General features: G+C 47.3%; 2 protein-coding genes across 2 annotated transcripts in view; one reads left to right on the top strand and one right to left on the bottom strand.

Annotated features, from left to right (window-relative positions):
* EVA1C (eva-1 homolog C) overlaps positions 1-3,951 on the top strand; it is a 34,730-nt gene extending 30,779 nt beyond the window's left edge. The window contains exons 6-8 of the mRNA XM_026044959.1: positions 1,750-1,821; positions 2,202-2,303; positions 3,499-3,951. Coding sequence (XP_025900744.1) covers positions 1,750-1,821; positions 2,202-2,303; positions 3,499-3,902 — 578 coding nt within the window. The 3' untranslated portion in view covers positions 3,903-3,951. The remainder of the gene's footprint in view (positions 1-1,749; positions 1,822-2,201; positions 2,304-3,498) is intronic.
* Positions 3,952-15,867: 11,916 nt separating this feature from the next.
* LOC112952148 (cilia- and flagella-associated protein 298-like) lies at positions 15,868-23,341 on the bottom strand. Its single transcript, XM_026044956.1, has 7 exons — positions 23,198-23,341; positions 21,860-22,027; positions 20,298-20,365; positions 18,357-18,515; positions 17,810-17,941; positions 16,214-16,309; positions 15,868-16,125 (listed from the first exon to the last, which is right to left on the bottom strand). The coding sequence occupies exons 1-7, from the start codon at positions 23,334-23,336 to the stop codon at positions 16,015-16,017; spliced, it is 873 nt and encodes a 290-aa protein (XP_025900741.1). The 5' UTR covers positions 23,337-23,341; the 3' UTR covers positions 15,868-16,014.
* Between the last annotated feature and the right edge of the window lie 230 nt (positions 23,342-23,571).

Below are 23,571 nucleotides of genomic sequence, written 5' to 3'. Positions count from 1 at the left end.
CAGTCAAGAGCTTGGTTTTGTTCCTGCCTCCTACACCACACGGCATAAGGAGAGGCTACAGGAAACACTTTGGGGGCTCGGGCCCTTTCTGCTTGGCAGGATGAGGCTTTCTAGAAGCAGCAGCCTGTATCCCCGGTTCAGTGGCTTCTACTTACGTTAAGTCTCTCACCTCACAAGGATATTGTTCATAACAGCTGCCTTTGCACTTTCCCAGGCAGTTTGGGAACAAGCAAATCTGTTCACTCGATGCCTTGTGCACCTTCAAAAAATAAAAAAGAAGATCTGCCATTGCAACACAGTTAAAGAGTTATGATGACGTGCAAGCCAAAATAGGAATCAGCTTACTCTCCCCTGTCTGTGTATTGTGAACAGGAGTAAAAAGTCCTTAAAAAAATCCTTCATCAGGAAGGGCAACAGCTATGACTTTGAGCCCACACACAAAGAAAAGTTCTGTTCAGATGAAGTGCTATTTTTAGTTATTTTTCAAAGTAAAACTATGCTAAGCCTCAAACTTGAGTCTCCTCTGTTCTGTTTACTTTTTTTTAACACTGTTTATTGGCGAACATTTGTATGTGGGATGGAGGTGAGCTTCATACTTGAAATTTCTTTTTCTTTTTTTTTCTAAAAATCAGTCAATCTGCCTTCATATAATACAGAGAAGAGATGCCAAGATCTGAGTATCTGAAGGGCCCATTCATCTAATGCAGAATATGCCAACTCTGAACATGTACACGATGTTCCTCCTTTTAGCTCTCTTTAATCCTTTTAAGAGAGACTGTGAAAACTTCCCAAGGGGAAAAAAWTAATGAAATGAAAAGGTGCCCAGCCCACCCCCACCCAGTATCTTGGAGGGTTTGCCGAGCATGTCACACCAGACTTCAGACATTTCTCTGGAAACCAGCGCGTTATCCCAGCACCTCCCATGCTGGGCCTGCCTGCCTGAGCCGAGCCTGAACGGTCGCAGCGGGGACCTGCTTCACTCTATGGCACGTGCGCGTGACGCCACCATCCATGTCTGGGGGCGTCTATGAGGGCTGGTAGAAGCTTGTTGGGAGCAGCTTAGCCAGCAGGCCCGGGGAAGCGATTGTCCCCCTGGTGAGGCTGCACCTCGAACACCTTTGGGCCTATCACTACAAGATGGACACAGAGGTGCTGGAGCGTGTCMACAGGAGGGCRATGCAGCTGGTGCARGGGCTGGAGCCCAGAGCTTGCGAGGAGCGGCTGAGGGAGCCGGGGTTATTTAGCCTGGAGAAGAGGAGGCCCAGGGGAGACCTCATCRCTCYCTACCGCTGCCTGAAATGACGTTGTGGTGAGGCCGGAGTCGGTCTCTTCTCTGAAATAACTACTGATAAGGACGAGAGAAAATGGCCTCAAGTTGTGCCAGGTTCAAGTTAGACATTAAGAAGAATTTCTACATATAAGGAATGGTGAGGCATTGGAATAGGCTACTTAGGGAAGGGGTGGAGTCACCGTCCTGGTGACCTTCAGGAAACATGTGGATGAGGCACTTAAGGGACGTGATTTAACAGGCATGGTGGTGAAGGGTTTTCAGTTGGACTTGATGATCTTGGAGGTCTTTTCCAACCATAGTGATTCTCTGAGTCTGTAAGTCAAGGTAGCCCAGCAGGCAGCAGCCCAGACAGGTATGAGAAGGATAAGAAATCGGTGCTGCTTACAGCAGACCTGGTAATTACCTGGGGCTCTGTTTTCCAAACCTAACGCTACTCAATTTGTCTTTCTCCTTTTTAGTTCCTAGATTTATCCTTATGGCTGTCAACCCGCTGGTCACTGAGAGTGAGCCCTCTGTGAAGCAGAGCGATGGTAAGGACAGCTATGAAGGAGAAATGGCTTTCCCCCATCCTTGGCCTCTTTTAACCAAAAGGGGCATTTTGCCACAACACAGCTTGGGCAGAGGGAGGTGAGAGTGGGATGATGGACCAAGTGCCCAAATTGCTGCTCTTCACCTTGGCAGGCAACACAACAGATGGGGAAAAGGATAGGGTCCACCCCACTTGAATACTGAAAACAGAATATGCTGAATATTTTCAATATTTTATCTATACTTTGGATCTAATTTTAACTTTTAKTTCTTTTATTTTACTATTTATTTTATTTCAACATCTGTTTTGTTTGCCAACCATTGCTTGGTCTGCCAAGCTCTGCAGCAGAGTGATGTGGCTGACGTTGCTTTGCCTCTTCAGTTGTCACAGGTACCGACGACCTTGACCCGAGGGAGTCAAGGCTTCCAAAGAAAGAAGGAATCATTGTCAGCAACTCCTTGGCTACCTTTGCATATATTAGAGGTAAGAAAATGAGGCTGAACTTGTTTGGTTYGTTAGGTCCTTGCATTGTGGAGAGAGTGGAAGAAGGGAAGATCAGAAAGTCATGACTGAATTCATGAAACTTGCAACCACTTGTCCTGTATTTATAGTAAATGTATCATTATGATATAATCACAGTCTTGTGGATGGGACTGTCATGGCATAATTGGTATTTATAGAATATTTTCCATCTTGAAGGATCCAAAGACGCTGCAGCCAAGATTTTTAAAAAGAGTATTTTAAATGGGGACTGTTGGATATGAAGTATTCCTGAAAATCTTGGTCTGGGAGCAGTGCTGGAGACATCCATTTTTAGAAACACTGGTTTCCATGCTTATAAGAAGCATTGAGGAGCAGTTAAAAAAAAAACCCAAACCATCCCTGGTATGGGAGACAGCAGGTTCTGTGACTTAGCAACACTAAAAAACTCTGTTTCGGCTGATAAATGGGTGATGACCAGATCTTGGAGAGCGCAGGAGAGTTCCCTGTGACTATGAGGAGCGAGCACAAGCTGCCGTGGAGGAGGGTGCCGGAGCAGAGCTCCCTGCTCCGCGAGGGAAGAGCAGGGCCCGCTGCCCTGCGCGATGCCGCCTGCAGCCCCTCGCTCCGCTCCGTGACCTGCCGCCTCTCCTGAGCAGCCCGAGCTGCTCCCTGGCTTGGGTTTCGAGCAGCTCCCTGGCTTGGGTTTCACGTCCCGTCAGGAACGTCCCGTCCCAGCTCTGCATCTCCTGTCACTCTAGTGCAAAAGAGCTAAAAACACCCCCTCTGCGCCCTGGCCTGGAGATGCTGCTGTGGCCCCTCGGAGCATAAATATTCCCTTCCCATGCCCTCCATGCACGCGGGTAAGACCCACTTTGGCAGCGTGGCTGGAAAAAGGCGGTATCTTCCTGGTAGGTGGCTAAGGCTGCCAGCAAACTGCTGAGGCAAGAACGGAGCAGAGCTGTTACTGTGTGATGCTCTGTCAGGCTGGGCTGCTCTCACGGTCATTCAAAGAAAGAGGAGGCAGCGCTCGGTTTCCAGGGGCTTCTGTGCATGGCAAAATACGGGTCCTCCCCCACACCCCCAAACCCCCCCAGCGCAGCAGGAACCTCATGCAGCGCCCTTTGCACAAGACTTCTTTGGAGCTGGAGTTTGGCGGAGTTTGCAAAGTGCTTGAGCACTGGATTTCTAATTTCAGATCACCCTGAAAGAGCCGCTCTCCTGTTTGTGTCCAGTGTTTGTGTGGGTTTAATCCTCACGCTGTGCGCTTTGGTGATCCGTGTGTCATGCTCTAATGACTTCCAGAAATTGCTCGGAAAGAAAAATCACTTAGTGCCGGAAAGTGGCGGAGCATACGAGAGCAGTGAGAATGAGGAAGAGGAGGAGGAGGAGGAGGAGGAGGATTCCTCCGACTCAGACTCTCCGAATGAGCTAGCGGGACTTTATAGACCTTCTTACTCAGGTTATAATTCATCAGACGCCGCAGACCTCGCTGAGAGGATAGAGCGCAGAGAGCAGATCATACAAGAAATCTGGATGAACAGCGGTCTGGATATGACGCCTCCTAGGAATATGAATACATTTTATATTAATGAACAATAAATGGCTTATTTTGGATGACGCCCTGGCCCTTTTTATTTTTTAAAAAATGTACCTTCTGTGAAGGAACATTTGTATCAGTACATATAATTATTTGTAAAGTAAAAAGAAATATATGCAATAAAAGGAGAATTTCAAGCTCATGAGTGTCTATATATCATTCTGTGAAGAAGCTTTTGCAAGCTTTCGTAGGTTTCCATTTATGATATGGATTGTTTTTTCACTGTAACTTCAGGTTAATTGCCAGAATGCAGGGTAAGGAGTACTAACRTATTTAAGAAATAAATATTTAAGAAAAATATTTAAGCATAACATGATGAAGCAGCTGTATTAGCGTGTTACACTTTTTTAACTATTTAGGATGCTGTAGCTCATAAGTTACATGGGAAGGTGCCCTAGAAATTTCACAGAAGTAGGAGTATTATTAATAGAATGAGCAGGAAAATAAAACTGAGCACACACAACACACCTTCCGTCCTACACTTTCCTTCTGCATGAAACGCAGGTGAAAGCCAGCCCGTGTCATGGCATGTTGTGACTCTGGGAGTGCATGTATTTGAGCTGACTATCCCTCCAGGTCTGTCCCAATCCATCCCATACAAGATTAAAGAGAGAGTTTATTTAGCACCGATCTTGCTGTTTAAAATATACACGTASCTGAGGTCAGGGGCTCCTTAGTGTATGGAGAGATTTCACAGTATTTCACAGATTTTTTTGCAGCTTCTTTTATTTTTTTAAAGAATCCACTCACCAGATAAGCACCGCTGAGGAATGGGCATGTGGGAAAAATGCAGGCTGCAATCACGGCGACCTTCAGCATCTTAGTGTTAGGGCAGAGATCAGCAGTCGGCCCTCAGAAGGTCTTGGCCTCACACATTTGCTGCTATTCTGCTGCTGATGCGGGGAACTCCGTGAACCACAAGTGCTGATAAAATGGACTGTTTCTGTCAAAGACTTTAAAAGTTGACGTATACTAGGAGCATATTTTCTAATTGTGCTTATTTTGCTGATATTAAGGCATATTTAGAGGCAACACTTAATTTAAGGCTATATTCACTTTCTTTTTTATGTTCACAATCTCTGAACTTGAACACTTGAAATGAACTTGCAATTCATTCAGATTRATTAGGTTTGGCTTAGCTCAGTCGGATAGAAAATCAGAAATTTATCTAAGCTGAAAACACGACCTTCCTGCCTTTAAATAAAATGTCTCCAATATTTTAACTGCAGTCCATAGGGAAATCACTGAACAAAAGGAGGAAAAGTGTCACTTCCTATTGGTAATACTTGGTGAGTTCACTGTGCCTTCCCGCTCAGACCCCAGGCCTCTAGTAGGGCAAAGTAGTATGAAAGGCTTTGAAAGAGAAAAAAAAAAAAGTGATATGACTTGTCATTTCCTACGGATGCAAAGTCAAAGCAAACCTTGGGAAAACTTCAAAAAGAGGAAGAGGACTTGCTGGAATGACTAAGCCAAAATCCCATGCGCAACTGGAAAAAATCTCAGCCCCGGTAAGTGCACTGCAAGGGGAAGGAAGGCGAGTGCRGAGACATATGACAAGCTTAGATCACCTGTGACCTGGGAAGCTTCTCCCGGTGCTGCCAGAGCTGCGTGAGACACGTAGCACGACAGAGACACGGGGAAAGAAAAGCTCCCACAGGGATCGACTCGTCCCGCTTGGTATAGGAAGTTTTCCTAGTCTGGGCCTCTGCAGGATGGTGCTGAGGAGGGTTTGGTTTCAAAAGAATTCACCACTGACTTAAGGGTGAGAGATGCCAGATTCTCTTGTCTGCCCGGCTGGGGTGGGGCAGTGAGGACCCAAGTTGAAGCCAACAATAACCCCTATTAACTGATCAGGTTAATGAACAACGGTGTGTTGACCGTTAGCCATCGCAGCCACCAGCACAGCTCTGCGTACGGGCCAGGAAACCAAGTCCCTTCTCCCTGGGCTTGGACCCTGCGTTGGCCCACAGCACTCAGAGAGGCCGCCCCAAGTCTGGCTGAAACCCCTTTCTCCTCATGGGTCACGGACCCACAGACTTCCTCGACAGCCTGTCTGTTTTTGGCAGGTCTCTGTCCCAGGATATTTTGCCAGATGTTAATGTTTTTCCTCAGTAAAATCTGTGTATTGTCTAGCCTCATTCCTTATCTATAGCCCCTTCTGGGGTTTCATGAGGCCTGGGGCCTGAGGACATCTTCATAAAATTGAGGATTTGACTCTTCCAGTAAACTTTCACTGCCCTGAGCCTAAGTAATATTCGTATGATCAACTGATGGGCCTTGCCCTGTTGTTTCCTTCACTTCATCCATGCAAATCATCCATTTTCCCYGCAATCCATCCAGAAATACTGATGTCCCTTCCAGATGACGAAGACTCCCCAGTTGCCAGCCACTCCATAATCTCCTGCCAGCCTTGCTTTTCCTTATGGGAAGAGCAAGGTGCCCCAGGCAGCTCGTACCAAAGCAGGGCAGCTTGAGGGCAGTGGGGATGCACCTCACGCACCTCACACAGTTCGTTCAAAGCTGCAGCCCTCTGCTAGCGCTAGTGCACCGGTCCCTAAGCCCCTGTTGCCCCATTGGCAGCACCCTGCGGTCCCCTCCGCTCAGCGCAGCCCGATCCTGCTTGCTGACCAGCCCTGTCTTTCCCTATGGATCTCTGTAGCCAAGGGGCCAGCTCGTCAAACATAGAGTCAAGGCAGCGGCCACAGCCTGCGGTGTGGACACCACACGTTGGGTACTAAGACACCCATCAATCTTTGTGCCTTTACTAACATGGCCAAGTCTAGCCTTGAGTACAGCCTGCATGGCTGAGGACCTCCTTGCGTGCTTTCCAGCTCAGATTTGAAAGAGTATCTGCCCAAAGAGTTGCTGTCTGTATGGGTAATGTCCTGCACATCATCCCTGTGGCATTATGGGCATCTCAAAATGGGAGCACTATTTTCCTTGTCAAGGCCATGCTGGGCATTTGGAGGGGGAGAGAGGCTGAAGGGAGGTCATGAGGTGGCTGTGCAGGTGGATCAGCTCTGAGGGAGAGGATACTCAAGACACCCTGGCAGTGCTGGACACCAATGCCTTGTGATTAGCCAGCCCTGTTCAAGACATCCAGAGGGCAGGTGMCACAAGATGAGGCTACCATGAGGAACCCTTTCATGACCTGGCAACTCTGTTCCCTGCTACTAAAATTCGGGTATTTTTCTACCACATAGAAATGCTAAAGACACCAAAAGGACTCTCGTACAAGGAAAGACTGAGTGAAGTGGGCCTGTTTAGCCTGAAGAAGAGAAGTTTGAGAGGGGAACTTACCAACATGTACAGACACCTGAGGGGAGAGTGTAGGGAGGAAGGGGCCAAACTCTTCTCAGTGGTGTCCAGTGATAGGACAAGGGACAATGGGTACAAGTTGAAACAGGCAGTTCCATCTCCATGTGAGGAGGAACTTCTTCACTGTGAGGGTGCCAGAGCCCTGGCACAGGCTGCCCAGGGAGGCTGTGGAGTCTCCTTCTCTGGAGATCTTCCAAACCTGCCTGGATGCCGCCCTGTGCTCTGGGTGTCCCTGCTGGAGCAGGAGGGGTTGGACTGGATGATCTCTAGAGGTCCCTTCCAACCTCAACCATCCTGCGATTCTGTGACTATAAAGCACACAGATGATTTGCTGTTAGAAAGGGAAGCATTGTCTTTTGGAAACAGGCACAGGCGGCTGTTCGGCAGTGAAGGCATTTCAGMAGCTCCTTTGGAGAACCTGTTTCCCAATATACAGAATTTCACAGCTCCTGGAGAACTATGGGGAGAAAAAATGAGCTCAGTAATGCACGCTGTTTAAATGCCTCTTCAATCTTGGTGACAAGACCATGTCAYGAGACATCAGAAGTAACTTGGCCGGTTTTGCTCAGCACAATCAGTCAGGATTCACTCCACAACTATTCCCTTCAGGGAATTGTTTCTGCTCTTGAGTTCAGGCTGCTAATTCATTCTTTCTGTACACCTCCCAAATCTAATGGGGAGAGCCATCGTTTAGGGAGAGGTTCATCTTGTTCCCAGATGCTGCTCTGTTCATATGAATATTTAGAATTTTTAAAAATGAGATTTAACACCAGATTTATTCCATCTACCCAGTTCAAAACTCCCCTATTTTAGACCTTGCTGCAGTAATCAGGTTATGCCAGGAAATTTTGAACAGAGCCCTGCAAAGGCCCTGTTGAGGCAGCAGTGAGATCTGTTTGTTTTCATACAGAAGAATACACAAGTTGGGGTGCCAGAAGGTTGAATTCCAGCTTGGGAGCAAGAAACAACATGGAGACCCTGCCAACCCCTGCAGCCCAGGTCTGCTGCACTTGCACACAGCAGCATGCAGCATTTTCCAGATCTGCTTCCACAGGAGCCCATCTGTCGGTTAGCAACATACTTTGAACTCAGCAGCCACCCATATATTTTTAGAGATATRTAAGTATCTGTATATCATAGTGATTAACATCCGAACGACTAATATACCTCTCTCTGAGTATTAAGAGYACACCAGACCTAAGGTAGGTCCCTTGAAGACGTCATCGCAATTCCCATTCATTCTCTTCCCAGGRTAGTGAAATGACTTGAAAGCTTCGCCTGGAGCTCAAGGCTTTCTTCTAGGATCAATCAGTGGTGAGATAAAAATCCATATAAAATTTTGTTATGTCCAATGACAAGAGAACTGTTAACTGGTTTTGTTTGTTTGCCTACTTTTTGAAATCAGGACACTGAACAACCTGATCTAATTTTGAAGTTGGGTCTAATTGAGAGCTGTGCCCTGCCTTGTRTGTGTAGAAAGACCAGAAGACCTCAAGACATCCTTGCAAATTAAATTACTTTATGATTCTATCACTAGCTCTGATCACAATTGAAAGACAGGGATTGGAGTTACAATAACTGCAGCCTTTTGATCACATTGCAAGCTCATTACCGTTCCATCCGTCCCTAGCAAAAACTTAAAATGGAATTTCTAAAAAAAAAAGAAAAGAACCCTTGTCAGGAAAGACGTTAAATGTCCTTTTCTGAATGAGACAGCAGGGCGTTGTTGAGGCAGGAAGAAACACTGCTCCAGAATCCTGACTGATCACTGTACTATGGAAAATTATGGATTGAACCCTTGAACTGCACCAACTCTTGCCCAAGCAAGAAACAGACTAGGGGGTAGGAAACACCACTGCATTGACACAGCGGTACCCACAGCGACAGGACCTGCAGCTCTCTGCTGGCTACTTGCAGGGGGAACCCTACACATCATGCAACTGCAACATTAATGATATGTAATCATACTTGGCTTTACTACTCAGCCTTTATTGAGAGCTGCTCTCATAAACATAATCCTTGGAATAAAATAATAGTTGTCCCTTTTTGTTTTTTTTCCTTAAGGAAGTGCCAAATTTCCTATTTTTGCTCTAAACTTCCTCATCCTAAATGCAGAATGGTTTTAGCTGCTGTACAGTACGTACCCACTGCAGCGCGCTGCGGGGACAAGCCCCGTCCTTGAGCCTGGCTGGCAGGTAGTTCCTGCAGAAGGTCCCGTAGCACCTCCCGGTGTGCGCGCACGCACACACACACACACACACACACACACACACACACACACACACACGTGTGTACTCGGAGATTCGGGGTCTCTGCTGACGCCCCAGGCCTCTTCTGTCACCCCCTGGAGGCCCCAATCCACCGCCTGACCCCTTGTCCAGAGAGATTTGTTGTCTGCCAGGGGCTCGGATATGAGATGTCATACAAAGACAGCCAAGGCTGTCCAGACCTCAGACTATCATGCTCTGCTGCTCCTCCATGTGGGTGTTAATGATACCAGGAGCAAAATGGAAACCACCACCGGGGTTTCAGAGCTCTGGGGATTGTGGTGGGAGGTCTGGGAGCCCAGGTTGTTTTCTCCTCAATCCTGCCAGTGACAGGGAGGGATGAGAAAAGAGTAGGTGGATTTCCCAAAATTAACAATTGGCTGCACCGGTGGGGTTGGCAACAGGGTTTTGGTTTCTATGACCATGGGACCCTGTTTGAAGCTTAGCAAGTGATGGGGAGAGATGGGATCCACCTCACTAAGCGGGGCATGCATATCTGCCAGTAGATTGGACAGCCTGGTAAGGAGGGCTTTAAACTAGGCGAGACAGGGAAGGGGAGAGTTATAGAGACAGGGCAGCCAGCCTAATGTGGCTCAAACTGGGATCYCCTTGGAGAGTGCATGCGACTGGGGAAGAGCGCACGAGACAGGGTTATGGAGGGTCCTCTGCACTCCTCCAGGGAAACCTGCTCACTCAACTACCTCCATGAGACGCCTGTGCACCAACACACACAGCACGGGGAGCAGGCGGGAAGAATGAGAGATCTGTGTGTGGTCGCAGGGCCATGATCTCATTGCAATTAGAGAGCCCTGGTAGGATAATTTGCATCACTGGCATGCTGCCGTGGATGGCTACGTGCCTTTTGGGAAAGAGAGGCCTGGGAGGCGAGGTGGTGGAGTTGCTCTTTTTGTGAGAGAGGAGCTGGAATGCGTGGAGCTCTCGTGGTGGATAAAGACTGAGTTTATGGGTAYGGACTGAAGGGCAGGCTAACATGGGAGACGCTGTTGTGGGTGCTTACTACAGGCGATATGATCGGGAAGAGGAAGTCAATGAGGCCTTCTGCTGGAAGCTGCAAGTAGCCTCATGGTCACAGGCTCTGATCACAGGCCTCTGGTGCTGAGGTCAACGCTCAGCAATGCCTGGAAACAAGAGAGCAAGTTTGAAGAAAGGAAAAATTGTCCTTAGTCAAGAAGGATCGGGAAAGAGACCATCACTTGACACTTGCAAATCCATGGWCTCTAAATGGGATGCACTTTTGAGTGCTGAGGAAGCTCACAGATGTTATTGCTGGGCTACTCTCCTTCACCTTTGATAGGTCATGGAGAACAGGGCAAGAAGAATGCCAGTGTCAATTCAGTCTTCAAAATGGACAAGAAAGAGGACCCAGGCAAATACAGGCCTGCAAGCCTCATCTCCGTCCCTGGAAAAGTGATCGATACCTTATCCCAAATGCCATCTCTAAGCATGTGGAGGACAAGAAGGTGATCAGGGCTCATCAGCATGCATTCACCAAGGGGAAATAATGCTTAACCAAGCTGCTAGCCTTATTGACAGAATGACTGGCTGGGTGGATGCAGAGAGAATGGTAGATGGTGTCTGCCTTGACTTCGGCAAGGCTTTTGACACTGTCTCCCATAACATCTTCACAGGCAAGCTCGGGAAGTGTGGGGTAGATGAATGGACAGTGAGGTAGACTGAGAACTGGCTGGATCGCAGAGACCAGAGTGTTGAGAGCAGCAGTGCTGAGTCTAGCTGGAGGCCAGTAGTCTGTACAGGTCCAGTCTTGTTCAACTTTTTAATCAATAGATAAAGGGACAGAGCAAGYGTCAGCTGACCTGATGGAGAGCAGCTCTGTGGGGAAGGGCCTGGGGGTGCTGGTGAACAACAAGTGTATCACGAGCCAGCAACGTGCCCTTGTGGCCAAGAGGACCAAAGGTATCCCGGGGTGTGTSAGGCAGAGAGGTGCCAGCAGATCAAGACAGGTGATCCTGTCCTCTACTCAGCCTCCCTGGCGAGGCCACCCCTGGAGCGCTGTGTCCAGTGCTGGGCTCCCCAGAAYAGGAGGGACAYGGAGCTACTGGAGGAAGTCCAGGGTAGGGCTACAAAGATGAGCAGAGGGCTGGAGTGTCTCTCCTATGAGGAAAGGCTGAGTGATGTGGGACTGCTYGGCCTAAACAGGAGACGGCTGGCGGAGGGTGTTACCAAAGTGTAGAAATACCTTAAGGGAGGGTGTCAAGAGGATGAAGACAGGTGCTATTCGGTGGATAGGACAAGAGGCAACAGCCATAAATTGAAGCACAGGAAGTTCTGTCTGAATATGAGGAAAAACTTCTTGATGGTGTGGTTGACAGAGCCCTGGAACAGGCTGCCGAGCGAGGTTGTGCAGCCTCCTTCTCTGCACATGTTCTCCCACCTGGATGTGATCCTCTGCAACATGCTGTAGGTGACCCTGCTTGTGCAGAGGGGTTGGAGGAGATGATCTCCAGAAGTTGCTTCCAATATCAGTCATGCTGTGACTCAGTGATGCAGCACGGCTACCCAGAGAAACATCATCCTTGGAGCCCTCAGGCCAACGTCTTTTCCATGACTACCATCCCGGAAGGCACAGAACCAGGAGGTCCCTCACACCGACCTCTCCTGGGTGGAAGATCCTGCTGCTGGCCATGGCAAGAGGTCCTTGTCCTTCCCAGCCCCACAGGAGCTGCAAGGCAGTGATGGATGCCCCAAAGCTGCTCAGCTCCTGCAGGGATCGGGGCTGAGCAGGAGTAGGGATTGCAGGCAGGCGAGACGCCAGCCATGTGCAACGCGGCAGCTCCCTGTGCTCCTGGTCCCGCTCCTCCTCCTCCCGCACTGGCAGCCTGCAGCCAGGCCACCCGCTCCAGCCCCTCTCTCCTGACGGGATGGAGCAGAACCCGCTGCCTTTATGGCATCAGGAAAAACAGCTGTTTGCTGGGCAAAGTGGGCAACAGCGGGAAAGTAAAGGAAAATAACAACAACAAAACGCAACTGCAGCATTTTAAAGATGTCCTGCAYGGATCAGAGGCACCCTACTGTAAGACTTTCCAGCGCAAGAGCCAAATTCCAGTTTCCGAGCTGTTTTTGTGCGTTGCGTTCTCGCAGTGAGTTCAAACAGGAGACTACGTCTGCAGAAGCCAGGCCAAGCGGCGGGCGGGAGCGGGCCCGAAGGCGGCGCGCTTGCGGAGCACCCTCCGGAGCACAGGAYGAGGAACGGAGCCCACAAGGGGCACCCCGGCCACAGGCCGCTCCCGGGGCTGCCCACCCAGCGCAAGAGCTGCCCTCTCTCGCTCCGGCTCACGCCGAAACCTGCCTTTCCCCGGGCCCTCTGCAGCACGTTGCAGGCTGCCGTTTCAGTGCCAACGCCGTATAAATGTCCATTCATCGGAAGGGCGATACGGCCACAAAATAAACATCGCGGCAGCGTTCCCTGGTACGTGCCCTTTGATAGGAAACGCATTTTCCCCCCTCCAGAAGGGCATGTTAGCTATCAAACTTGCAGGAATAAACAGTTTGGAAGATAAGGTGCCTTCACAAGTTACGAGCACTACACGTAGGTTTGCTCTCTCCATTCTCAACTTCTTTAGAGGAGATATTAACGTATCTGGAGGCCTGGGCTTTGTTCTGGTCTTTTCATCTTTTTCCAGGAAAGTTCATTCTAGCTTCAGCAGAGCAACCGAAGGCAGCAGCTCTGCAGTTGCCCCCATTGCTGTGAGGACCCCAAGGAACACGGATACTCCGGATTTCTTTTCCTCGGCTAACGCGGTTAATCAGGGTCAGCAGCTTCTGCTCTGACAGTTATTTTCGATGCTCACTTTTTCTTCACCTTTCAGGAAACGGCAACACGATAAACCTCAGAATCAAAGGCTCCTAATTCCCGCCTCCGTCTTTTATAGGGTGGCAATTAAACGTATCTTTTTCACAGAAACAACTCCCGGCAAGCCTCAGAAACGTAATAAAACTCCGGGCTCCTTTGATGGGTTTGCCAGGCGCGCTCGTTGCTTGCAGCTGCAGGCGGGTCCCAGGGCTGTAACGCGGGGAGCAGCGGCGGCACCTCGGCGCACGCCGTTTCCATTCCGTCTCCTCCGCCGGCGGAGCAGCTACCAAGGACATTAAATGGCCAACAGCCAAAAATGACTTCAGTTATTTACAGGCCTGGGAGCCCGCGGAACAAACTCTGCAGAATAGTATTAATTCAAAAGGAAAGCTTTAGTTGTGAGGGGGATTCGGCTTGATACTTTCCGGCGGTCGTTATAACTGATCCAAAACATCTGGGTTACTTCCTGCCAAGGCTACTAATCTAATAACTAATGCAGTTATGACGAAGTCCCCCCCCCCACACACAGAAAGTTACTTTTCAAGCTAAGAGAAGCAGGCAGAGAGCTACCCACTCCAGGAGCATGTTCYGGAGTCCATAAATGATGGTAAATAACCACCCGAGGAAAGGTCACCCTGTAACTCCATGGGCTGGGATGACGGCGGCCAGCTGCGCAGGAGGCTCCACAGGCCGAGGGGCTGCCCCGCTGCCAGGCGGCAGCTCCGCAAAGGAGCTCATTCCCGGCACAGGGAGAGGGGCCGGGGTGGCAGGACAAACACCTGGCACTGCCCCCTGTCCTCAGCTGGCTTCTCGTAGGGAAAAAGGCTGAGATTTGGCAAGAGCTGCCGCAAGGAGTGCAGGAAACAGAAGTGATGCTGGAGGAAGCGAGCRTAGGAACCTCCACATGAGAACTCCCTGCTGGATAAGAAGCAGCGCAGGCTTCTAAACTACGGGCTTGGGAAGATTATAAACAAGSCTGCGTTTTTTTGGAGCTGCCAAAACCACATAAATATCCTACAACTTCATTAGAAGAGGGGAAAAAAACAAATCTGCAACAACCCTAAATTATTCAKCTACAAGTACAGTCTTTTGATTTTCAAAGTATATATACACAGGCATATTTATATAGAAACATATGTAACTAAACATATATACAAACCACTACCCAAACAGGAAAAAACCACTCTCCAGGCAGAATCATTTCTGAAGTTTAGGCTCTCGGTCAATAGCCACACGTGAAGCCAAGGGAGCAGGGCCTGCCAGCTCGGAGGGAAGGAAGGGGCAGACRGCAGGACGGCCCCGGCCGGACGGCCCGCGTGCTGGGGCCAGGCTTTCTGGGGGCTTCGCAAGCAGAGCTGGGACAGTCACAGCCTCAGCGTGATTTCTGTGACTGCCGCCAACTGCAGCTACGCATCAAAAGCTTTCGCCTTCCCCTGTGGATTGCAATGCCAAGGAAATCACGAAATGGTCTGTTTCCAGCTTCCCGGCGGCCCCGGGGACCTGCCCCGGGCTGGGAAGGAGGCCCTCGCGCTGCTGCTGCTGCTGGCCACACTCACCCACCCGCCAGAGGAACAGCCCGTCCCGGGCGTCAGCGTGGGCAAAGCCCGGCGAACCTGCTCTTAGAGATCAATGTTCCATCAACGCTCACTTCCTCGTAAAGCAACCCCAAATGAGAACCCTCCCTTCAAAAAAACCTAGGGCAGCCCCTGCTTCGAGTCTACTGGAACTGCCTTGGTTAGTCCTCAACTCGGAACTGATACGTGATGCCCTCAAAAAGAAGTTAGCTCAATCCTAAACATTAAACATTTATTGAAAACAGCACACTGTAATACACTGTGGAAACACACTGTAATAAACTAATTTTCTGCCCTGTTTAAAATGCCAATTCATTATAAACAAAATACTTCTAATCCAATTACAATGTTAGAAGTACTTTGGTGTTGAAGATCTTGCCCTTGTTTCCACTCTGCAATCCCTTTGCAAGTGATGCTCGCTTTTGTAAAAAGGTTTCTGTCACTCTGTAAAAGCATCACCACTAATAGCTTGTTCCACTGGCTGAGCTTAGCAGGTTGCTCTGCAACGTCAAAGGAAACTAAATCCAAAGAATAAAGGTATCCTAGGAAGATATTCATTAAAACTTGCACAAAATACTTTGTTTAAACAACTGTTAAGACTTAATTCATTTAAARATGATGATTTAAAACTAGCTACGTTTAAATACAAGCAAGAAGATAAAAACACTGAATTTGCACTGAATTAGCCAGGGAAAACTGATTCTTATGAAAAACTAACTTCAAAAGACCATACTGCCCGAAGGGAAAACAAGAGTCGAGAAAGTATAAATACCACTCGGAACAGCAGTCAACATTCTAGTGCATATTTATTAGATATATTAATTAGGAAATAGTTTAATATTTCAATATTAAAATTACAAGTTTCTAATAAAAACAAAGAACTCTATAACAGGGTTGATTTCTTTTTTCTTTTTTTTTTTCCTCCAGACACAGGTGTAGCGAGAGTTACCGAAGTGTAAACTGTGTAAATTGAAAAACCTTGTCCTGAAACAGACGTCTGCCAGGACAGGAGATTTCAGCTTCAGTCCGAAGGCTCTGCCCTGCACTAACACAGCTCCTCCTTGCAAACAAGTGCATCAATCAAGCAGCTTAAAGACAAAAAAACTCATGTGTTTGCAGAGCTTCATCTCGGCCCCCATTTGATGTCTTTCACACCATGAAATTGCCTTTTCAAAGCTTGGCTATCAGCCCACTCGGCGTTCAGAAAGGAGTCGTCCTCATCCTCTTCTAGTTTCTGTGAACAGGCGAAGAGGTCGGCGATGAAGGAAGGGGCACTCGACGGCCGCCAAAGCCGACCGCGGCGCAGCAGGAAGGCACCTTACCTTGAACTCCTCCTGCTTTTTGTAGTAGTACAGCATCAGCTGTTTCTGCTCCTCGTGACTGATCACAGGCTCACGTCCCGGAGCCCCTTGCCCCTTCTGAAAGGGAAGCAGCAAACTTCACTGGTGATGGCAACAGTAACACAAGCAAGAACAGGAGAAGCTGCTATGCAAAGACAGAAAAATCCTTCTTGAGACAACAAAACATCTCAARCCTAACTCGTCCTGCAGGACAGGAAAATGAAAATGCTGCATTCAAGTGAGAATTAATCTTTCATCTTAGCATCTCAGTTGTTCTGTTAGTTGTGTGGACAGCAACAGGGGCAGCACAGAGGATTCTTTAGCCTGTTTTACTTAAACTTCTGCTCTGAAAGGCGCAGCAAATCTCTCACCTTTACAAKCGCTCCAGCTGTCTCCTGATGGGCTCATCCATCTTTAACTTCTCTGCTAATATGTACACTAGATGGCATAAGGCTTTGTAAAGCCAGGAAGGAGACAGGCACAAAACAGTGTAAGTTACTACAAATAAAGGAAGGTTTTTGTTGGTTTCTCCCCCCCCCCCCCCAAGGCAACTGTCCTCATGGAAGAAATGATGCACACAGCAGAAAATAGCTGACGACACCTATTGTCAGCAATGGCAAACAGAACAGTTTAAATAGGGATGATGAATCCTTTCGGGAACAAAAAGGGTTCAAGGTGGTCTCAACTCTCTCTCCAACCCAAGAATGCAGGCATCCATCACCAGAAAAGCAGCAGCAGCAGGGAAACTCTGTCTGCTTGGMATTCTCTGAAGGGGACCATAAGCAATTAAACTGCAAGAGGGCTTTCCAGGGCGCCTGTATTTGGGTGGCTGCTGTGCAGTCCCACCAGCTTTCAGTCCCCCTGACTGGAAGGAGAAAGCAGCTCTCCCTGCTGAGCGACAAACTCGTAAGCCTCTGCATTCGGCCTCAAGGACTCCCCCTCCTGCGGTGGCAGAGCAGCTCTCCCTGCCCTGGAAGTGAGCGGCAGCTCTGGAAGAGCCCTGCCTACAGGGAAGTATCTCAGAGGCATCTGAGGCTCACAAAGGCACCTCTTGGATGCCCTTATTTACACAAGAACAGGGTGAACTCAGTGGAAACAGGTTTTGAGAAAGCTCATATACACAAAACCTTAAAACTGATTTTTAAAGGCCAAAAGGTAGAGTGGGAAAAAAAAACCCTCCCGAGCACTCAGGAAGACAATTAGAAAAACAGCATAGATTGAATTAACGGGTCTGCTCAGCTGCTCTGGATACCGAGAAGCAACTGAGAGCTGGTCAAGGTTTCGACTGGCTGCAGTTAGTTTATTTTTCAGTCTTCGTTCAGACAGCTCTGCTGCACTTCATAAAAGTGCTATGGAATAAGCAATGACAACTACAGTATTGAGCTGATGGGCAAAGGAACTAACAGAAATACTTCTATTATATTAAAAGTATTGCTAAATTTAGAAGTTTACAATAGGTCTACTCTTTTAAGACACTCRGTCTAATTCACTTTATACATCTACTGACAATATTCTTCCCTGAAGAATTAAATAGTCAAGGGTGAATGATGCGCAAAGGAAACTTCCAGCAACACCTACTTTCTGGATCTTGACAATGATGGTTGTTTTTTCGTTTTTGCCTATATARTCGGAGAGCACCTTGGTTTCTTTCAATTCCTTCGCTGCCCACCATAATTGTGCTTCTGATTCTTTTATAACTTCAAGTCCAGCCTGTGACGAACAAATACACAAGGTGAAAGAGGGAAGAAACATTTGCATTATTAAAAATATATATTTTTTAAAGTCTTTCTTGAATAGAAACATTTCAATGTTTCTATTGAATGGAAATTCARTCTTGATGCAAGAGAAACTCATTAGGCAATATATTCTCAGTGCTGGCATTACAGAAAAAAAGTGGGTGCCAGATGTATCTGTATTACCTCTGCTTTTGTGTGGAACCTTGAAAACAAACTTCATTCACCTCATTTTTACATAAGCTATTGATGCCTTTTTTTTTTGTAATCTAACAAAGATGTCAAACAAAATTAAACATCCATGTGAAAACACSTAACCTGAACTGCTAAAATGGAGAACAGCTCAGCATAAATTTAACTCAGACACCACATATAAACCACATATAACATACATGAGTTCCCAACAGGTCTTCTTTATCTTCAAGCTCCATCCTAACTGGATCATGTGGAGGCAATCCCATTGGATACACAATCATCACGGCCCCTCGGAGCTGGTCCAATGCATCTTTCACCATCTCCATATTAAGGCACACATTGGCCTGAACTTGTTTCTGAAATACAAGCAGAGAAGATGTTACATTTAAAAGAATATGAAGAAAAAAATGCTTTGTAGTTGGTTCAAAAATTCACCAGATATTTGAGCAAAATCAACCAGCTGCACAAAAAAAAAAAAAAAAAGTGAGTACAAATTTCGTCCAATGAAGACTGATTTTTAAATACATCAAAATTCCCTCCAAGCCCCGCCCCCACTACTTAAGTTTCTTACAATGGCCAAAAAAAAAAAAAAAAAAAAAAAAAAAAAAAGTGTAGGAATAAAATGTATGTGCAATACAGACATTCAAGCACATGCATGTATGACTGTGCAAAACAGGTGGGGAAACTTTTGCTCCAAGTACTTGTGCTTCACGATACAGGATACAAAAACAGTCAAATTCAAGTGAGGACTACTGGAGAGGCCTCAAACCTGAGACTTTGATAAAAAAAACAGAGCACACATGAGCAAAAGACTAAAGCACAGCTCACAAACAGATCTTTAAGATCAAACACACTTGAGATCATGTCAAACCAAAATGCAATAGTGAAAAAAGAAAGTGCATCTGGAAGAGGACTATTATTACTATAAGAATTGTGGATTTAGCAATTCTGATATTTTAATAGTGAGGTTTATAAAAGAAATAGAGACCAAGAGAATGTTGCCTCCTTGTGGACATTATTAAATTACTGAAMTGGCAATCACAATAAGTTTTGAAACTTCAGATGATCCACTTTTTCTTCCWAGCATATAGGCATTCCTCCCTTTTCTTCACTATAAAAATGCCACCTTTGCTTTGAAAGCTAACTTTCAAAGTGAGGGGATCATAGGCACTTACTTGTGTGGCAATCAACAACAGGAGCACTTGTCTAGCTCTCACACAACAGGATTTGCCAAACTCACTTTACAAACTACCGCTTCTTTTCATTCACCAGCGAGCTGCAGCAATTTCTGCAGTGAACGCAGAAACAATTCAGTGCAGCAATACTGTACACTAAATAATAGCACGGAATAGAGTTGTAAGCTTTGACCAGACAAACCTGCAAAGTGGAGACCAAATCCCTGGGATAGTCTTTCCTCAGTAAATAAAACTATATGTAATAAATTCTCTGCATTTGGCAAAAGAGGTGGTGAGTTACAAACCAACAGAAGAAGAAAAAAAAGTCTATCTGGAGAAAACTGATAGGATATTGGACACACAACACAGAATATCTGAGCATTTGATAGACTTCAATAGTTTAGACCACAGACCCATCAGAGCACCCTCTCATGTTAATCTTTAAGCACACAATGTCATTGAAACTCAGAAGCCATCCAAGTGCTTGCAAAAACAAGGCCAATCTAAGAGATGAAAACACATTCCTCAATTAACTATATATTAAATGCAAACGACATTAATGGGCAAAAGGCATTTGATTCCAGGAATATCACAGAATGTAGTTAATTTTTCACTAGAATATCTGACAAGCATTSACTTAAAAAATGCATCAATAGCAAATTAAGAATGTGTGGATAAAATTAAATGCAATTTAATCATTTAGTGTGCTCTTGCCTGCCAGCATTTGCTTGGAACTGAATACTCAATTCTTTAACTTGTTGAACCAGCTTGCCAGAAGCCTTAGGAAAATGATTAACAGGATCGTCACATTTTTATCACACTATTTACATTAATGTCACTTCATGACATTATTCAAAACTGTTACCCTTGGCACTAAAAAGTCTATTTTTTCCTCAAACAGCCCATCTACATAGCCCTTATTTAAGAAGGTTCACACACCACGTGGTGCTTCAGAAGACTTACCTTAGAGATTAACGCCTTTGCTTCCTCTATTGTCTTTCTTATAACTTGCTGCATTTTTTCATTTGGAGCTACAAAACGAGAGATGTGTGTCCCACACATTAACATCACGTGCCACAACATAACAGCAAACAACCTGATCAGGTTATTTTCTACTTTAAGCAAATTAAACACAATTACATTATAAATGACACACTTGTACAAAACTGCAGTAAATTCACTAGTCTCACAGTTCCTTACCACACTGCCTCCTAATTTAAAAGCAACCTAGCATTTCTCCTGGCATTAATTACATGTATCTTTCCACAAAGGCRTTCCTCACTGGTGTGAGGAACTTTTATCCACTAACAATCAAATGCCAGAGCACAAGTATAAAAGGAAAGTTTTATTAAAAAAAAAAAGTTAAAAGTGGATCTATTTTTATGCTATTGCTTGCCGTTTTTTACTGGGGGGGCCCTGCATTAAACAGCTCTGCCTAACTTTGAAACAAAACCCTTCTGTCAGTTGCCTGGCCTAGGCAGGTTTTGGCAGTACAACTATGCACAAGAGATATTCAACTACTTCTGAGAACGCAATTAGGAAGGAAAACTTAACATTTTATGTTCTTAAAATAGTTCGGCAAGGGCTTAAATCTGGACTGCAGAGTGTTTTGTGCTGGGAGAGTTATTTTCCCCCCAGTAAGCCWCATGAAGTTGTTTACGCGTGCCGGGCTAAGACCGTAACTGAATTATTCAAAGACTGCATCTTAATTGAACTGCCCTGGAGCCCGGCTCTAAAGGGCACCTGGCCCCACCAAGYAGGGTCACAATGCTGAGAGCAAGACAACAGTTGTGGTCTCTCCCGGGCCCTTGGCCCTCGACTCCCAACTCTGGCCTGGCGGTRGTGCCTGATACACGTACCGAGCGCTCCAGCAAAAGCCCTTGGCAGAAACACCCCCAGCAGAAATAAGAGAGATGGGGGAAGTTCAGTGAGTCGGAGTCTCAGGGAATGAGGAAAAGAAACACTAGAGGAACAACCAATTCACTGAAGGCAGCTTTGAGCCTCCAGAGAAAAATGTTAGCTGAGCCTGCATATACAAACGGGTGAGAATACATTAAGATGAAACAGTCTGCCTTGCTTCTGGTATTTGCTTATTTGGGGAGCTTACTTCCAAATATTATGGCTGCAAAGTTAACCAGCATAARCTAGCATGTGTGCTGAAGAGAAAAAAATATATACTATTTAGGCTTTTAAATCAACATTATACCAGGCTCTAGTCCAAGACACAAGACTTAATACTCAAGTCTCACTAATAAGTTAGCTGAACTTCTATGAAAATAGTGTTCTTACATAGCTACTACTTTAATATGGTTTATTTATAGGATCATCTTTACAATAATAGCAAATAAATATGGGTTGCCTAATGTGCTGGCCTGATATGAATTGTACATTTAGTATTTACTTTATTTTCTCTTCTGTCAGAAGAGAAAATTCTCAGGTTGAGAATTATGGTTATCTCATTCCTCACGATCTCAGACGTCATTTTTCCTGCATGAAAAAAAATATGYATCTGTGCTCTTATTTACCATGTCCATTCCTGCGTCCCATGACATCCTTTTTAAAGACACTTCCACCACTAGGCACACATTTGTCTGCCCATTCATCCTTTAATTTCAGTTCTTCTATCTGTTCATCTGTCAGTCCTTGCATCTTAGGAGGCAAGGAAATCCCATGCTCTGCCAGGTCTTCCAGCTCTAAAAGGCATTCAGAACACACGTTTAGAAATCTACATTAGGACAACGTATCATTTACAAACAACATTATAATATAAAGAAGCAGGCAGAATTTATTGCAGAACTTCAGTTTCTAAAGATTTAGGAAAAAAAAAAAAAGGACTATATATCTGCACTGATATACAGTATCAGTGAACTGCAGTAACATGTGAAAGAACCTAATGTGTGAAACAAAGCGACCTACGAAGCAATGAGAGAATGCAAACCTAGATGATACTTGGTTGCCAAAAACCTCCTCTTAGGGGGCACTTAATTAGTCAGCTGTGGCTGGCCGTGTATTTCTTTTCCTAAGAACCTTTGGMCAATAATTTCTTACTAAATGGAAAAACATTTTATTGTTATGCAGTAAGGAATTTCTTCGTAGTGGGGAGAGCGTGTATCTAGGCGAGCTGCAGCTTCCTCAGCAGCAAATCAGAGCCAAGGGGTCARTCACAACCAGCATGAAATAAAGAGCTCATATTCTAGTGTTTCCTTGCAGATTAGCCCTGGGTCTAGTCTCACGCCCTGAATATGTGTGAGTGGCTGGAGGACACGAGGTGCGGATGGACTGCACGCCTCAGGAGAGCCTCCTCTGATGGCCATACAGGTTACGCATTCCCAGAGCGATCCGCAGGGCAGATCAAAAGCCTGGTCTGTGGGAAGACGAGGGATGGAGTCTTGGAAAGCTCCTGACGGGCACTGAAACAGCAATTTAGACACGTCCAGCAGGTAGCACCACTGACAACGGCTGCCTAGCACCCAAGGGCAACACCTGAATTTGTTTCACACAACGGCCACATTTCCCCTCCCAAAAGGTTTACACAGCCACGGTGCCCAGGATGTCCTGCAGCAGGTGACTTCTCAGCCATGTACTGAACCCCATGAGAGCCACATGGCCCACAGGGCGCACCTCCACTAAGAACCTAACGGATACTATAGGTATAAAAAAGAGGAAGGCGGGGCTGTGCGCAAGGCTTGGGGCGGCTCTGCGCAGCACCACACTCCAGCTGAGGGCAGGAAGGCTCCGCCGCGGCCTCGCGGGCGCCCCTGCCCAGCTCCGCGCGGCGCGGGGCTCCTGCGGGGGCGCGGAGCGGGGCCGGGCGCCCGCCGGGCCCGGCGGGGCAGCGGCGGCGGCGMGCGGCGGGCCGGTACCTGAGCAGAGGCGCTGCACCTTGAGCCGGCCGTTGTAGATGCGCGCCACGAGCGGCGCCAGGTCGGCGAGGCGGTCGCTGACGGCGGCCTCCAGCAGGAACTGGCTCTGGTCTTCGCGCTTCACGTGCAGGCGCACCATGGCGGCGCCAACGGCCGCAACGGCTGCAGCCCCGCTCCGCGCCTGCGCGGCGCGGCACGTCACGCAGCGGCGCCAACGGCCCCGCGCTGCGCGTGCGCGGCACCGCCCGGCACCCCCCCCCCCCAACAACGGCTCCGCGTCCCTGGATACCGGGGAGGGGCAGGAACAAGTGCAGGGGCCGCCCGCCCCCGGCCCCGCCCGGCCCGGCCCCGCCCTCCGCGCCCGGCCCCGCCCG

This window comes from Nothoprocta perdicaria, unplaced genomic scaffold (genome assembly GCF_003342845.1).
Source record: "Nothoprocta perdicaria isolate Ctin4 unplaced genomic scaffold, notPer1 scaffold_391, whole genome shotgun sequence".
Classification (NCBI taxonomy): Eukaryota; Metazoa; Chordata; class Aves; order Tinamiformes; family Tinamidae; genus Nothoprocta; species Nothoprocta perdicaria.
The sequence above is the reverse complement of the archived record's forward strand: the minus strand, read 5'-3'. Positions and strand labels throughout refer to the sequence as shown.